The sequence below is a fragment of the Bos indicus genome, chromosome 16 (genome assembly GCF_029378745.1).
Source record: "Bos indicus isolate NIAB-ARS_2022 breed Sahiwal x Tharparkar chromosome 16, NIAB-ARS_B.indTharparkar_mat_pri_1.0, whole genome shotgun sequence".
Lineage (NCBI taxonomy): Eukaryota > Metazoa > Chordata > Mammalia > Artiodactyla > Bovidae > Bos > Bos indicus.
The window spans coordinates 5,545,417-5,563,236 of record NC_091775.1 but is presented as its reverse complement, the minus strand read 5'-3'; the positions used below and the strand labels follow the sequence as shown (position 1 = coordinate 5,563,236).

Here is a 17,820-nt window from a genome sequence, read left to right as displayed (position 1 = left end):
TAGAGCCTGAAGTCAGGCAGATTGATTCCTCCAGTTTCATTCTTCTTTCTCAAGATTGCTTTGGCTATTTGAGGTTTTTTGTATTTCCATACAAATTGTGAAATTATTTGTTCTAGATCTGTGAAAAAATACTGTTGGTAGCTTGATAGGGATTGCATTGAGGCTATAGATTGCCAGAGGGATGGTATGGGGAGGGAGGTGGGAGGAGAGTTCAGGACGGGAAACATGAGTTCACACGAGGCAGATTCATGTCAATGTATGGCAAAACCAATACAATATTGTAAAGTAATTAGCCTCCAATTCAATTCCAGAAAAATAAACGACCCAATCAAAAAATGGGCCAAAGAATTAAATAGACATTTCTCCAAAGAAGATGTATAGATGGCTAACAAACACATGAAAAGATGCTTAACATCACTCATTATCAGAGAAATGCAAATCAAAACCACAATGAGGTATCATTTCATGCCAGTCAGAATGGCTGCAATGCAAAAGTCCACAAGCAATAAATGCTGGAGTGGATGTGGAGAAAAGGGAACCCTCTTACACTGTTGGTGGGAATGCAAACTAGTACAGCCACTATGGAGAACAGTGTGGAAATTCCTTAAAAAACTGTAAATAGAACTGCCATATGACCCAACAATCCCACTGCTAGGCACACACACAGAGGAAATCAGAATTGAAAGAGACATGTGTACCCCAATGTTCATTGCAGCACTGTTTATAATAGCCAGGACATGGAAGCAACCTAGATGTCCATCAGCAGATGAATGGATAAGAAAGCAGTGGTACATATACACAATGGAGTATTACTCAGCCATTAAAAAGAATACATTTGAATCAGTTCTAATGAGGTGGATGAAACTGGAGCCGATTATACAGAGTGAAGTAAGCCAGAAAGAAAAACACCAGTACAGTATAAGTGGCACCCCACTCCAGTACTCTTGGCTGGCAAATCACATGGACAGAGGAGCCTCGTAGGCTGCAGTCCATGGGGTAGCTAGGAGCTGGACACGACTGAGCGACTTCACTTTCACTTTTCACTTTCATGCATTGGAGAAGGAAATGGCAACCCACTCCAGTGTTCTTGCCTGGAGAGTCCAAGGGACGGGGGAGCCTGGTGGGCTGCCATCTATGGGGTCGCACAGAGTCAGACACGACTAAAGCGACTTGGCAGCAGCAGCAGCAGCAACGCATATATATGGAATTTAGAAAGATGGTAATGATAACACTGTATGCAAGACAGCAAAGAGACATAGATGTATAGAACAGTCTTTTGGACTCTGTGGGAGAGGGAGGAGGGGGATGATTTGGGAGAATGGCATTGAAACATGTATAGCATCATATAAGAAATGAATCACCAGTCCAGGTTTGATGCAGGATACAGGAAGCTTGGGGCTGGTGCACTGGGATGACCCAGAGGGATGATATGGGGAGGGAGGTGGGAAGGGGGTTCAGGATTGGGAACACATGTACACCCGTGGCAGATTCATGTTGATGTATGGCAAAACCAATACAATATTGTAAAGTAAAAAAATAAAATAAAATAAATAATTTTTTAAAAAAATCTAGCAAACTTTTAAATGTAGAATCTAAACGAAAAATATACAGATGTTCAGTGTAAACTCCTTTTGATTTTTGTATACATACAGCTTTTTATAATAAATATGATGATTCTAAAAAAAATAATAAATAAAAGAGAAGTAATGCCAATCTCACCTAAATTCTATAGGAAAACAAATACATGGGACATTACAAGATGGTTTTATGAGATTATCATAAGTTTAATACTGAAATGTGATTTTTTTAAATTATGAGAAAGAAAATTACAGTCTAATCTCCCTAAAAGATATTAAGGATGGAGTAATAAAAGTGTTCTAAAATTAATGGTATTGGTTATACAAATGTGATTTTACTAAAAATCATTGAACTCTATACTTCAAAAGGCTTTTTAATATGTGAATTATACATCAAAAATATATAATATGTGTTACAAAAGCATATTAAATAACAAATAAAAATTTTAACATGTTATGACCAAGTTGATTTATTTCAAGAATGTAAAATTAGAATATGAATCCGTTTTTTTTTTTCAAAAATTCTTAGCAATGAAAAATATAAAATATAAAGGAACTTCCTTAATCTGAAAATGGCTATTTACAAAAAGCCTACAACAAATATCAGATTAATAATGAATTATTTTGTTGAATTTTTCCCTTTGAGATGAGGAACAAGACAAGGATTCCACCAGTGTGAAACATACTAGCAGTCCTACCTAGCAAAAGAAAGAAAGAAAGGAAGAGAGGTAGGAAGGAGACAGAAAGAAAGAAAAAACAAAAGGTGGAGAAGGGACAAAAGGAAGAGAAGGGAAGAAAGAGAGAAAAGGTAAGAAGAAAGAAAGGAGGGACACTCCCTGACATCCAGTGGTTAGGACTCAGTGCTTTCACTGACATGAGACCAGGTCCAATCCCTGGTTAAAGAACTAAGATCCTGGAAGCCATGTGGCACAGCCAAAAAATTAAAAAAAAAAAAAGAAAGAAAGAAAGAAAGTAAAGCAACGGCAAAACAGAAAGAAAGAGCAAGGAAGGATGGGACAGAGAAAGAGAAGAAAGAAGTAGGAGTAAAAGGAGGGAGGGAAATAGGAAACTTACAGTTATCTCGTGTTTTTCTGAAATGTCATTCAGGTCAAATTGGAGCTGGTTTTCCCAGACTTACTTTGTTTGGAAGGTTCTAGATTGGGGTTAGAGCTTTAGAAGTCAGCATGAAATTCTGAGGCAGAAATGAAGCAACAGTCATTCCGCTCTGAAGGTCGTCCTTGGTCAGTGGAGGCAAGGGGATAAATGCACAGAACAAATGGTCAGGTTCCCATTTGTCCTTGCTCTCCTTCTACACCCAGCTCACTTCAACTGCTGTCCTGCTTCCCTACAGTGATTCCATCCCACTCTCAGATGCTTCACTGTGAGCTTACAGAAGCAGTAATCAGGAAAAGCAAAAATCTTTCATAGATTTCTACACCAGTCCTCTTCCCAGGTCTATCCCAGCTGTCAGATGTGCTTAGTTTGCTAAAAGCCTCAACCAAGACAGCTGGTTAGTGACTCCGCTGATCTTTTTAGACCAACTCCTCAGGAAACTGGATAAAGTTTAATTCCATAACAAATCTCTTGTTGCATAATAAGAATAATAGTTCTGCTTTCATATTTGAACCAAAATTTATCCCAGAGTAACAGTGGAGTCTGGGATTGGTTTTTTGATACAATTAGATTTAAAGGAATTAAAGCTGCCCAAGAAAAAGGCACACATGTAGTTTATGGAATGTAGGGTAAAATCACCTCAGTCAACACCCACTGACACCTACAATCAACAGAATTAAGATTTGGGATGACCAAGTGGCTGCTGTCCTATAACATTTGAGGGAAGGCATATAATGGGATTGCTGCTTGCTTCTAAGTGCATCAGAGAACTTAAGAGAAAGAAAATGGTGAGTTATAAAGCTTTCAATTACTGCTCAAGGTTTGGATAGGAAAGCTTCTATATCTACCCTAAAAGAAACACTTGTATCCTGTAGCCACAGGACCAAGATTTTTGAAAACCAAATACACTACATAATACTGGGAGTGAATTGCAATACAAATTGAATTCACAAATTCACAGAGTTTCTTACACTAAAGTTTGGCCATTGATTAGAAGAAGGATTGACTGAAAATTGAGATGGAGATATATGGAAAAGTTCTAATTACACTGAACACCTTGAACCTGGAAATTCTACTGAGCCTCCTTTACTAGAAGGAGCAGCCATTCCTCCTTGGTCTGAGGAGACATGCTTTCTATTTCCTGAAGAAGTATTGCTATGGAATCAGAATGCTCAGTTAAATCTGAATTTCAGAAAAAATAATGAAAATTTTCTAAGTATAGAAGTATATGCCAAATATTGCATTGCACATATTTATACTATAGAAATATCTGTTGCTTCTCTGAATTCAAATTTAACTGGGCATCTTGTAATTTTATTTGCTAACTCTGGCAACCCAAATTGCAAGGACTGCTAATTCTCCTCAGAACATACCCCTACCTCTTTGCACTGTTTCTAGTCCTTTAACAAGATTTGAGCCTTGGTAGGACCAGGGAGAGTAAGGGAAATAACACTTATGACTTGTGAGCAGAACAAAATACACCAAAAGAATTGAGATTCCGAATTCAATATGTTAGCTTGAATGTGGCTTAACAGAATGAAACGGAAATACCAGGACACTATCATTGTACCACAGAGGAAGACACCCTGTGGCATGGGGACTTAGGAACACAAGAGTGAATTTATCATTTGCATGTGTGTGCTTAGCTGCTCGGTCGTGCCCGACTCTTTGCGACCCCATGGAGACCTGTTTATCTACTCCCTGTCTCCACGGTGCGCATAGGCTGAAAGTGAGACCTTTTATCCAAGGCTTTGGGAAACTCATTTATGGAGAAGTTTCAGCATTCTTGAGGAACTCTGTGCTGGCTATTTTCTGTAGGACAGGAATGACAGTGGGAATGGTAGCTACTAAATGAGGTTCTCTGAATCCAATGGAGATGAAAGGACTTCAGGATCACAGAGGTCACGTAGTAGCACTTAGCTACCAGAGACAATTGAAAGAGAAATCAGAATGATTTTTCTGCAAAGATCTTTGCATTGGCTAGTTGATCATGGAATCTCTAAAACTGAAGCAGATGTATAGTGGTCTAAAGTATTATTTGATTTGTATGAGCAGAGAAGATGATGTTGTTCAGTCAATAAGTCCTGTCTGACTTTTGGTACTCCATGGACACCAGGCTTCCCTGTCCTTTACTATTTCCTGAAGTTTGCTCAAACTTATGTCCATTAAGGAAGTGATGCCATCCAACCACCTTTTCTCCTCCTGGCCTCAATCTTTCCCAGCATCAGGGTCTTTTCCAATGTGTCAGCTCGTTGCATCAGGTGGCCAAAGTACTGGAGCTTTAGAGAAGATCTAGATCTAGTGAACAGAAGTCTGATTGAATCAGTACAAAAGAAAGTGGTAGTTATTTGTCAACCAATTCTAAGACTTGAGACCAATGTGGAGACCTAGAGCAGCTTCAATAAATGGGAGACTGACTAGCTCTTCTTGAGGAAGCATATGCTATACAGCCAAAACGTATACCGTTGTTACCTTGCTACCCTTCATCAAGGAGGCTTAAAGCCATTTGCCAGGGTTGAATATAGAAAAAGTTACAGAATTATAGAGATGAAAATATAAAAATAGGTCTAGATATACTACTTTTATAGTCATCATTATATTACTGTTTCTTCATGATATTCTGTTATGACTGAATATAATTCCAATGTATGGAGGTATTTCTTCTAATTATGCATGGATATTTTATGTTTCTTAGGGGACTCTCTGTAGTCATTTTTAATAAGTCTTTTTCCTTCCAGTAGTTATTTCCAAACCATAATTTGAACCATGAAATGCATTTAGGTTAGTTTAATGTGCTTGCCATTATAATGTATACTGCAATAAAAATTTACAATCTGCTTTATTTCCTAAGTATAAATTCTAGGGCCCCCGATGGCTCAAAGGGTAAAGAATCCATCTGCAATGCAGGAGACACAGGGGACATGGGTTCAATCCCTAAGTCAGGAAGATTCCCTGAAGGAGGAAATGGTAACACACTCCAATATTCTTGCCTGAAAAATCCCATGGACAGAGTAGCTTGGCAGACTACAGTCTAAAAGGGTTGCAAAGAGTCTATAAGAGGAGAATATGGTTATATAGATAGCATCACCAACTAAATGGACATGAATTTTAACAGACTCTGGAAGATAGTAAAGGAGAGGGAAGCCTAGTGTGCAGTCCATGTGGTCACAAAGAGTCAGACACAGCTTAGCGACTGAACAACAACATAAATTCTATGTAGCAGATCAAAATACAAGCTCATTTTTGAAGCTTATATTACATTATGACTTTCAAGAAAGTGTGTTAAACATTTGGTACATGAAAGCAAATTACTCCATAGCTTCATCAGCCTTGGAGAGTATCAGTTTAAAAATTTATGTGAGACAGCAAAAGAGACACAGATGTATAGAACAGTCTTTTGGACTCTGTGGGAGAGGGAGAGGGTGGGATGATTTGGGAGAATGGCATTGAAACATGTATAATATCATATATGAAACAAATCACCAGTCCAGGTTCGTTGCATTATACTGGATGCTTGGGGCTGGTGCACTGAGACGACCCAGAGGGATGGTATGGGGAGAGAGGAGGGAGAGGGGTTCAGGATGAGGAACAAGTGTAAAAAAAAAAAGACTCCAAGCTTCCACTGCAGGTGGCGTGGTTGGTTCAATAACCCTGCAGGCTGTGTGGTGTGACCAAAAAAAAATTTTAATTTTATAAATAAATCGAGTGTTTTAGAAAGACTCAAAAAAATTTTTTTTACTAATTGTCTATGCAGAATGGTTATTATACTGGGATTGGCAGAACCAACATAATTTCAAATTAATAGACATGAAAATGAAATTTGAAGGCTTTTATGCATTTAAGTCCCTAGGTTCAGAAACTCTCAACCCAGAATAAAGAAGTACTTTGAAAAACAGTTGCCAGAACCTCACATGTATTTCTGAGACCATTATAACTATATTCAGCTATCTGATTGACAGGATGCAAAAATCAATTAAGATTTTTTATAACTTCAGGGAAAAATTGAGAATCTCTTGGTAAAGTAATGGACAAGAATATTTAACTCACTCTCACAAATCTGTGGGTCATTATCCCAGGTGACAGAGTTGCCAGAGATGATAAGTGCAGCAGAGGATTGACTCTACTCGGTATCTAGAGACAAAGAATAATGAATACTGTATTGTAAATAAACACTTAATCCTGCTTAAACTACAATCTTGGAAAATTCAGAAAGACAATTTCCATTTATCAAAGTACTATCACTTTCCCAAATGTTATGCCTTTATTTGGACATTAGCATAGAAAGTGTATTAAAAAGCAGAGACATTACTTTGCTGACAAAAGTCCGTATAGTCAAAGCTATGGTTTTTCCAGTAGTCATGCATAGATGTGAGAGCTGGACCATAAAGAATACTGAACACTGAAGAACTGATGATTTTGAACTGTGGTGTTTGAGAAGACTCTTGCAAGTCCTTTGGACTGCAAGGAGATCCAACCAGTCAAACCTAAAGGAAATCAACCCTGATTATCCATTGGAAGAATTGATGCTGAAGCTGAAGCCCCAATACTGATAGGTGAACAATGTTGGATTCATGATCTCCAAAGAAGATGTAGCTTCAGGACCAGGGACCAGCCTTGATCACTCAAGGGCTTTTGTGTAGCAGAGTTTTATTAAAGTAAGAAAAGGGAAAGAGAAAGCTTCTGACATGGATATCAGAAGGGGGACGGAGAATGCCCCCAGCTAGTCTTATCAAGGCCTTACATACTTTTTTCAGACCCACTTCCACAACATACATTTTAAATTAACAAGATTAGAATGAACAATATAAAGATCTTACCAGACCCACTTCCATAATATACATTTTAACATGACAAGTTTAGTCAGAAAGTTCTTGTTAAGGAGAAACATGTCCTCAAGCAAGATACATTGTTATATTGACTAAGACAAAACAGTGTAGAAAAGAACATTTGTCCTTTTCTCCTTGAGAGCCCCAGACCTCTTTCTCCTTCTTGAGGGCTCTGGACTCCTTTCTTCTCCTCAGGAACCCTGGACTTCTTATCAACCTAGCTAGGAGATGACTCTTTCCATACTTTGGCCACCTGATGCGAAGAGCCTACTCATTAGAAAAGACCCTGACGCTGGGAAAGGTTGATGACAGGAGAAGAAGGGGGGCAACAGAGAACGACATTGTTGGATGGCATCACTGACTCGATGGACATGAATTTGAGTAAGCTCCAGGAGATGATGAAGGACAGGGAAGCCTGGCATGCTGCAGTCCATGGGGTCACAGAGAGTCAGACATGACTGAGCGACTGAACAACAAATTTTCTTCTTCAGATCTTCTAAATTAGATATCTCTTCTTTATTAGGTTAAGGCACATTTTTATATACATCTAAGATAAATGATTCATCAAATTAGAATCAAAGGAAATCCAAAGAAGATAAAATTAGTTGAGCACTTATTTCATATCATAAACGTTACAGGCAAAAATTCTCAATTAGTATGCCAAAAGGTGTTCAAAGCTTGCCATACAATTTAGAAAAACTGATGACATTTATTTCTGTTTCAACTGAAATTCTGTGTACTCATGGACTGTTGGGCTGCATTGTTCATGAAAATTGGTGGAGAATAAGATTGGATATTACTAAAGGTTAAGAGAAATAGTGTCAAATAAGTCAAGTGTTTCTTTGGTGTAGCTTAGAATATTGTCTTATGAATATATAAGAGACTATGGCACAAAATTTTTTCAAACAACAAAATAGATCAAATAGAGATCAAATGAAAAGATTGACAGCTGTGGAAGTTCTTGGAAAAACCTGAAGCATTGCTACGTTGAAGTAGTGATTGTGTTGTCTTTATTAATGCCTTCAGGATTGTTTTCAGGTTTCTTAATGCCTTTCGGAACATCTTCAGAAATGAACATATTCTAAATTGCACCGCAAATTCGCAGAAACACAAATAGACAACAAATGGAGGAAAGGAAGGCTGCAATCCTCCCACTATGTGTGCCCTTCCTTCTATCTGTTTGCCATAGAGGCAGAAACCACGGAGACGCTTCTGGCTTTTGACTTCACAGAGATTATTTCTCAAAGTGCTCTTTTTATTTTCTAATCATGACATTGGGGATAAAAATGGTGAAGTTCTAACTTGAGTCCACGGTTCTCCTTTTACTACTATTGTTTAGTGTTGCATAATGAACACAGAATGAATCAAAATGTAACCTTGTTTTCGTTGGTTATGGGGACCCTTAGAGAATGTTTTCGTGTACTAAATTTGTCTCCCAAAAATACATTAAACAAGTGAGTAAATAATAGCCAGATTTCTTCCCTTTCATGACGTTGAGAAAGAAAGAGAGGTAAAACTCACGCTTCTTTTTAAAAGAGGAATCCAGAATTTTTATATCCATTTCAACAGTCTGTAGCCTTTACATCCATCCTACCTTCTTGGGTCACCTGGGGAAGAGGGAGTTGTAGGGTCATATCAGCTAAGTCACGGTTCAGGAAAAGTCATGACAAATTCAATGCCAGAAGCCACAAGCAGTCTGTTAGTAAATGTGTCTAGATATTTGATAATCTTCTACATAGAGCCAAGAGTAGAACAGAGAGACCTTTCAATATTTGTGTCACTTCCTTTTTTATTTTCTATTTTTTTTTCAGAATGATAATTTTTTATTTTTTAAGAATGTCCTGAATCTATGCATACATGAACCAGATAGATGAGTTAGCAAAAAAATAAGAAAAAAAAATATTTGTGAATTATTTAGATTAGGACATTGAAATCTTTGATAAGAAGAACCTCTCTTTAGCAACTTCATAGTAACTTAAAGAAAAACTTTTTATTTTGAGATAATCATAGATTCATATGTAGTTGTAGGAAATAATACAGAGAGAGCCCAGGCACCCTCTACTCATTTTTTCCCATTGGTAACATCTTGCAAAACTATGGTATTATGTTAAAACCAGGATATTGACATAGATATGATCCATTAATTTTATTTATATTTATTGTTTTATTTGTATTAATTTGTGTGCATGAATGCACATGCTTGCATGTGCATTTATATCTATGCAATTTTTAGTAGACTATTTTTAAGAGCAGTTGAAGGAAGACTGACCAGAAGGTACAGGGATTTACAATAGACTCCCTGCCTTGACATATGCATATCCTCCCACATTTTCAGCATCTCCACTAGAGTTGTGCAAGCTTCCTTGATGGCTCAGCTGGTAAAAACAAAAAAACAAAAAACTTCCTGTAATGTGAGAGACCGGGGTTTGATCTCTGGGTTGGGAATATCCACTGCAGAAGGGAATGGCTATCATTCCAGTATTCTGGCCTGGAAAATTCCATGGACTGTATAGTCCATGGGGTCACAAAGAGTCAGACACGACTGAGCGACTCTCACTTACTCCCTCAGAGCTATGCATTTCTACACTGATACATCATTATCACTCAGAGGTTGCTATAGTCCATGGATCACAAAGAGTCAGACACGACTGAGCGACTCTCACTCACTCCCCCAGAGCTGTGCATTCCTACACTGATACATCATTCTCACTCAGAGGTTGCTATACACCCCATGGGTTTGGATAAGTGTAGAGTGACACACGCTCACCAGTGTAGTATCACATGGACTAGTTTCACTGCTCGAAAAACTTCTGAGCTCAGCTGATTCATCCGTCCCTACTCCCAGTCTCTGAAAACCATATTATTACTCCATAGTTTTGCCTTTTCCAGAATGGCATATAAACAGAACCATACAATAGCTAGCCTTTCTAGATCAGTTGCTTTCATTTAGTAAACTACATGTAAGTTTCTTCCATTGTCTTTTCATGGTTTGATAGCTCATTTATGTTTTCCAGAGTGAATTTCCCATTTTAAATTCCTATCAACAATGTATGAGACATCTATTTCCTCCACATCCATGCTAGCATTTGGTATTTTTACTGTTTTTATAGTACTCATGCAGATAGATGTGCAATGCTGTCCCACTGTTGTTTTAATCTGCACTTTCCTAATGGCTAATGAAGTCGAATATCTTTTCATGTGCTTGCTTTCCAAGTGTATATTCTGTTCAGTGAAATATATATTTGTGTCTGTACTGGGTTTTACAGTGTGCCTCCAAATTTGTGTCCACCTGAAACCTCAGAATGTGACTTTACTTGGAAATAAGGTCTTCACAGATGTAATATGTTAAGGCTTTGGTTAGGTAGGCCCCATCTACAAGGACTGGTGTCCTCAGGAAGAAGAGGTAAATCTGGGCACAGAAGGAAGATGGGGTTAATATATAGAGAGAGGCAAAGCCATGGGAGATAGAGGCAGAAATAGCAGTTTTCAGGCATGCAATGGACATTTTTTATAGACATAGAATTCATATTTGATAAGTTCTTTTATTTCAGTAGCTGAAATAGGTTGTGCCAAATCCCTCTTATATCCACATTTTCAGATAAGAAAATGCCATCACTCTCATTCCAACTGGAGTTCCCCTAGAGATAAGGTGTCCTTTCTCTCTGGTTGCTTCAAAGATTTCTTTTCAAGAGGGTTTATAATAACTTGTTTAAATAATTTTGTGATGGCTGCTTTAAAGTATATATAATAGTTCCAACATCTAATTCATCTTGGTATTGGCATCAGTCGATATCTTTTATCAATCAAGTTGTGAGCTTCCTGGTTCTTGATGTGACAGTTTTCTACTGTATCCTAAACATGTTGAATATTATAAGATTCTCGATCTTATTTAAACCTATTTTATCAGGCAACCATCTTCTTTAGGTTAGTGTGTAGATTCTGGACTAATTTTATGAGATTTAGTTCCAGTTTAGCTTTAGTTTTCTAAGTCTCTCAATGGTATTCTGATCTGCTTTATTTTTCTGGCTCCCACTTTAATCTTCAGTGTATCTCTGTTGATGCTGCCTGTAAGAATAAAACTGCTTCCCTGGGCTGCCTGCTGTTGCTAGGTGTGGAATGGGGGATATTCAAACCTTGAGATAGAGAGTAAATTCTCTGGCCTGCTCTCTGGCTACTTTCTAAGGGTGGGCTTCCCACTTCACCAGAGTTGGTGCCACCAAGGGAGGGAAGCATCTAATGAGGCTGCTTTTTGCTGCTGGGTAGAATACTAGGGCTTCCCAGGTGGCATTAGTGATAAAGAACACACTCACCAATGTAGGACACATAAGAGACTCGGGCTCTATCCCTGGGTCAGGAAGTTCCCCTGGAGGAGGGCATGGCAACCCACTCCAGTATTCTTGTCTGGAGAATCCCATGGACAGAGGAGCCTGGCAGTTTACAGTCTATAGGGTTGCACAGAGTCAGACATGACTGGAACATCTTAGTATGCGGAAGACTAGGAGACTTGAGTCTGGGCGCTTTTTCCCACCATGTGGAGGATCAAGAGACCCTGAGACTGGTTCATCTGCTGCTGCTGGATTAGTGGTACACTACCATGGGTGTAGGGTCAAGAGATACTGATTCTGGTCTGTTTTCTGCTACAGTGTAGAAGGCTGGCACCCTGGGCCTTCTGGCATGTCTGATGTGAGTGGAGGAGTCTTCCTGCTGCTATCTTGAAGTCTAGGTCTCACCAATCAGGTTCTTCTGGTGCTATTGGAAGCAGAGAATAAACCCACTGCTGTTGGCCATTGTAGGGCATAAGATATGTCAGTCACCCAGGTTCTGCTATTGACATGGCTGCTGGTGGACTGAGATGTGCTGTTTCTGATGGGTGGGATGTGGGAAGGACAGGCTTCCCCCCTCCCTGATTGCTCCCTATTGTGCTAGGCAGACTGGGCCAATGCTATCCCTAAGGATGGGTTTCTTCACTACATCCCTGCTGAGCTTCCCCTCCTCCAGTCCTTTAATGGGAGAGTAGCCTTCTGTTTCTCTCTGCTTGTTGACTATTCTGGCTTACAGTCTTCTACAGCACTTATCTTTTGAGATAAAAGGAAAATCCAGGGAACTCACCACAGGATCATTCTTTAAGGTCTGGGGCCCCTAACCAGCCCACTTTCTTTCTACCTTTTGTGGTTATCTTATGGTTGTATGTTGAACAGTTTCCAGGGTATTTATTCATATGCAGAGAGAGAAGCAGGGAAAAGCGAAGCTGGAACTAGAAGTTCAGTAACAGGTCTTTAAAAACTGTCTATAAAAGTTAATAATCAGTCATTGTAGAAAAAAGTGAAAGACACAGAAAATTCCAGTAATGACAAAAAATTACCTAAAATCTCTCTTTCAGCATAGTTAATGGTTTAGAGAAGAGCTTCTCAAAATTCTCATTTGCATGGAAATCACCAGGGGATCTTGTGAAAATGTGATTATGATTCAGTGGGTATGCAGATTTTGCATTTCTAACAAGCTTCCAGGGGATGCTGACCTTGCTGGTCTGTGCACTGTGCTTTGGGTCCAGAACTTAGAGGAAGTTCTTTCAGTCTCTTATGTGAAGAAATACACGTGTAACATGAATGTTAGCTGTCAGGTGGTTGTGGTTAAACTGGACTGGGACCTATATTTCACAGCCGTATGAGAGTCCTCCTTCACCCGCATGATGTCTGTGTGTCTTAGGGCTTATTTTCCCACACTTCTTTCTGCTTCCACTCTGCTGTGTCTATCCCTGCTGGCTTTGGGTTCTGTACTACATTTCATCTAGCAGCAAAACCCAGGACTTTGTGGGTTTCTCCCCCAAATCCACTTGTGCAAAGAATTTTTGTTGCATTTTGGGTGAGTTTTAGAAAGTGTTACCCTGGGAAGTGAATGCCATCAGTGATTTTATTCCATCCCTCACTTGTCTTTCTCCTCCTTCTTCTCTGAAATAACAAGCAACTTTCTCTCCTTGCTTTGGTTTGGAGTTGCCTTAGTCCTGAGTTTGGAGTCTCGCCTTTTTTAAATATAACCTCTATCCTAAAACTGTTTTCATTATATACAATAGCACACCTACATTTGCTCTTCAGATTTCCTTTTGGGGCCTCATTGAGACTGATACTCCTGGGTTCTCTCTTTATCTCTACCTGCCCATCATGAATTCTCAGACTGGTGAGTTTGGGAGAAGGATAAGGGCAATTAATTTCAAACTTCTTCATCTTGCACCACACTCTCACTCTTCATGCCTGCAGAGAGGATGCATTATGGTTCATTCCCAGCCATATGCTAAAGTGCCTCTCCTACCCCTGTGGTGAGTGGGGGTGGGTGGGGGAAGCTGACTGTTATTCATCTGTGCCCAAGAACAGGAAAGTACATTTAATTGCAGGATTTTAAAAATTAGTTCATTGATCCCTGACCTAAAGTTATATTCTCTACCAATCCCTTTCAGCAATAAAGATATAATTTGAGCTTCATCTGTCTGATTCCTCAGTTGGTCCAGAAATTTGGTGGTGAAAATATGTGAATTGCTCATTGGAATCCTTCCTGCAAGCTCTAGCAAATATACTATGATCAATCCCCAATATTTTATTGCAGAATAATATTCCATCACTTAAAGTGAAGTTGCTCAGTCGTGTCCAACTCTTTGCGACCCCATGGACTGCAGCCTACCAGGCTCCTCCACCCATGGGATCCTCCAGGCAAGAATACTGGAGTGGGTTGCCTTTTCCTTCTCCAAGGGATCTTCCCGACCCAGGGATTGAACCCAGGTCTCTCACATTGCAGGCAGACGCTTTAATCTCTGAGCCACCAGGGAAGCCCATTCCATCACCTAAAATGGACCACAATTTACTCAAACAATCCCCTATTGTGAATATTAGGTTATTTTCCAACCTTTCCAAACCTTTAGATTCTTTTAGACTCTTCAGAGGGCTTCCCTTGTAGCTCAGTTGGTAAAGAATCAGCCTGCAATCCAGGAGACCGAGGTTTGATTCCTGGGTTGGGAAGATGCCCTAGAGAAGGAAATGGCAACTCACTCCAGTATTCCTGCCTGGAGAACCCATGGACAGAGGAGCCTGGCAGGCTACAGTCTATGGGATTGCAAGAGTCAGACACGACTGAGCGACTAAGCACAGCACACACAGACTCTTCTGATAAGTTTAACTTCTTGGCAAAAATATATTGCTTAAATTGTGCTAAATGGTATAAATTTGTATCAATTTATACTCTTACTAAGGAGATCAAACCAGTCAATGTTAAGGGAGATCAACCCTGAATATTCATTGGAAGAACTGATGTTGAAGCTGAAGTTCCAGGGTTTTGGTCATTTGATGCAAACAGATGATTCATTGGAAAAGTCCCTGATCATGGAAAAGATCAACGGCAGAAGAGGGCATTAGAGGATTAGATGGCTGGATGGCATCACTGATGCTATAAACATGAACTTGGGCAAACCCCGAAGATGGTGAAGGACAGGGAGGCCTCGCATGCTGCAGTCCATGGGGTCACAAAGAGGTGGACATGACTGGGCAACTAAACAATAACAACAGTACTGTTATTAGAAGTTATGTCAATACCCATTACACTGAACTTCATCAATAGCAGCTGTACATAAGGATTTTTCCTCTTTTGTTTATTGCTATTCTTAGTATTTGTGGGCTCTGAATAAATACTTTTGTATTCAGATCACATCACATCAGTCATTCAGTCGTGTCTGACTCTTTGTGACCCCATGAATCACAGCATGCCAGGCCTCCCTGTCCATCACCAACTACTGGAGTTCACTCAGAGTCATGTCCATCGAGTCAGTGATGCTATCCAGCCATCTCATCCTCTGTCGTCCCCTTCTCCTCCTGCCCCCAATCCCTCCCAACATCAGAGTCTTTTCCAATGACTCAACTGTTCGCATGAGGTGGCCAAAGTACTGGAGTTTCAGCTTTAGCATCATTCCTTCCAAAGAAATCCCAGGACTGATCTCCTTCAGAATGGACTGGTTGGATCTCCTTGCAGTCCAAGGTACTCTCAAGAGTCTTCTCCAACACCACAGTTCAAAAGCATCAATTCTTCGGCGCTCAGCCTTCTTCACAGTCCAACTCTCACATCCATACATGACCACAGGAAAAACCATAGCCTTGCTTAGACAAACTTTTGTTGGCAAAGTAATGTCTCTGCTTTTGAATATGCTATCTAGGTTGGACATAACTTTCCTTCCAAGGAGTAAGAGTCTTTTAATTTCATGGCTGCAGTCACCATCTGCAGTGATTTTGGAGCCCAGAAAAATAAAGTCTGACACTGTTTCCACTGTTTCCCCATCTAGTTCCCATGAAGTGATGGGACCGGATGCCATGATCTTCATTTTCTGAATGTTGAGTTTTAAGCCAACTTTTTCACTCTCCACTTTCACCTTCATCAAGAGGCTTTTGAGTTCCTCTTCACTTTCTGCCATAAGGGTGGTGTCATCTGCATATCTGAGGTGACTGATATTTCTCCCGGCAATCTTGATTACAGCTTGTGCTTCTTCCAGCCCAGCATTTCTCATGATGTGCTCTGCATATAAGTTAAATAAGCAGGGTGACAATATACAGCCTTGACGTACTCCTTTTCCTATTTGGAACCAGTCTGTTGTTCCATGTCCAGTTCTAACTGTTGCTTCCTGACCTGCATACAAATTTCTCAAGTATGTCAAATAGGATACTATTGTTATTTTCATTTGTATTCTATTAATAGCAAGGCTAGACCCTTCCACACCTATTGACAATTTATACCTTTTTCTTTTGTTAATTGCCACTTTGTATCTTTTGATCATTTCTCTATTTAGATGTTCATGTTTTGTTTATAAGGTCTTTCCATATTTTTTTTCATTTCCATTTCATTTGTTTTTAGTAGTAATATATGTCTCAATTCTATTAATCTCTCATTGGATTCTGCCTTTGCTTGAGATCAACCCATTGACTTGGAATATTCTTAAATTTGACACACTTATTCCTTTTTATTTAATTTTATCTAGGAGTCATATATAATAACATTTATTTATTTTATCAATAGGAAATTTATTGTGGTACATAAAATGCAATAAGCATTTAATATTATTAAAAAATACTAGTATGCTTATGCTTTGAAACACTACATGATACCTTCGTATCATATGATTCCCTTTTACAAATTTGGGTCTATTTCCACTATTCTGTCTTCCAGATCACTGATTTGTTCTGCATTTTCTATTCTGTAATTGAGTCCCTCTCATTAATTTTTCATTTCAGTTATTGTATTATTCAGTTCTGATATTTCTTGTTTGTATTTTCTCTTTATTGAAATTCTCACTATGTTCATCCATTCTTCCCCTGAATTTGATGAGCATTTTTATGACTATTATTCTGAACTCTTTATCTGCTAAATGCTTATCTCCATTTTGTATAGTTCTTTTTCTGGGCTTTTGTCTTACTCTTTCACTTGAAAGGTATTCCCTTGTTTCCTATTTTGCCTACCTCTCTGCATTTGTTTTTATATATTAGGGACATCGGCTACATGTGCCAATCTTAAAAGAGTGGCCTTATGTAGATGGTGTCCTGTAGAGCCCAGTGACATAATCCCTCCTGGTCACCAGAGCCAGGCACTCAAGGCTATCCCCTGCATGGGTTACCCGCATCCTTCTGTTGTGTTTAGGTCATGACTTCTACAAACACACTGGTGGGAAGGACTGATCCCCAGCCCTGGTGTCTGGGAGGCCTAGTTGCAATTACTGCAGGCTTGCTGATGGGAGGGGCTAGCCCCCCCCCCCCCCCAGAATGTGAATCACTTTGGAGGGTCACTTGTCCTGACCAGAGACATGCAATGGGTAGGATGGGGTGGGAGCATCTTTAGAGGAACTGATTGAAGCTGGAGGGTTGGGTAGAGCAGATTCTTAATGGAATGTTGGGATAGGGCACACAGTGTTACTTATGTTTGTGGAGAGTGACAGAAAGGCACCTACCAGCACTGGGCCAGCTATATGGAAGGAGAGAGAAAAATGGCACCTACCAGCACTTTCATCCCCTGGTACATGTACCCCTGGTACATCCCCTAGTGCCCTAAAACTAGACAGTAAATCACCTTCTTATAAAATCCAGGCATTTTTAAACTGCTGCTCTGTCTGTGTGGGACTCAGAGCAAGTGAACCCTTTAAGAGAAGAGTCTCCCACTGCCCTCTGGATCTCCCAAACATAAGCCTGCTGTCTTTCAAAGCCAGACACCATGGTAATTTTCTTTTTGGTGCAGATGCCATAGGCTGCAGAGCTCAACGTGAGGCTTGGGCACCTCACTCCTCA

General features: G+C 39.6%; 1 protein-coding gene across 1 annotated transcript in view; it reads right to left on the bottom strand.

Moving 5' to 3' along the window:
* Nucleotides 1-17,820, bottom strand: part of CR1L (complement C3b/C4b receptor 1 like) — a 54,451-nt gene that overhangs the window by 29,772 nt on the left and 6,859 nt on the right. Inside the window, 1 exon segment of the mRNA XM_070768838.1 lies at nt 6,738-6,810. Within this exon segment, the coding sequence (XP_070624939.1) occupies nt 6,738-6,810 (73 nt within the window).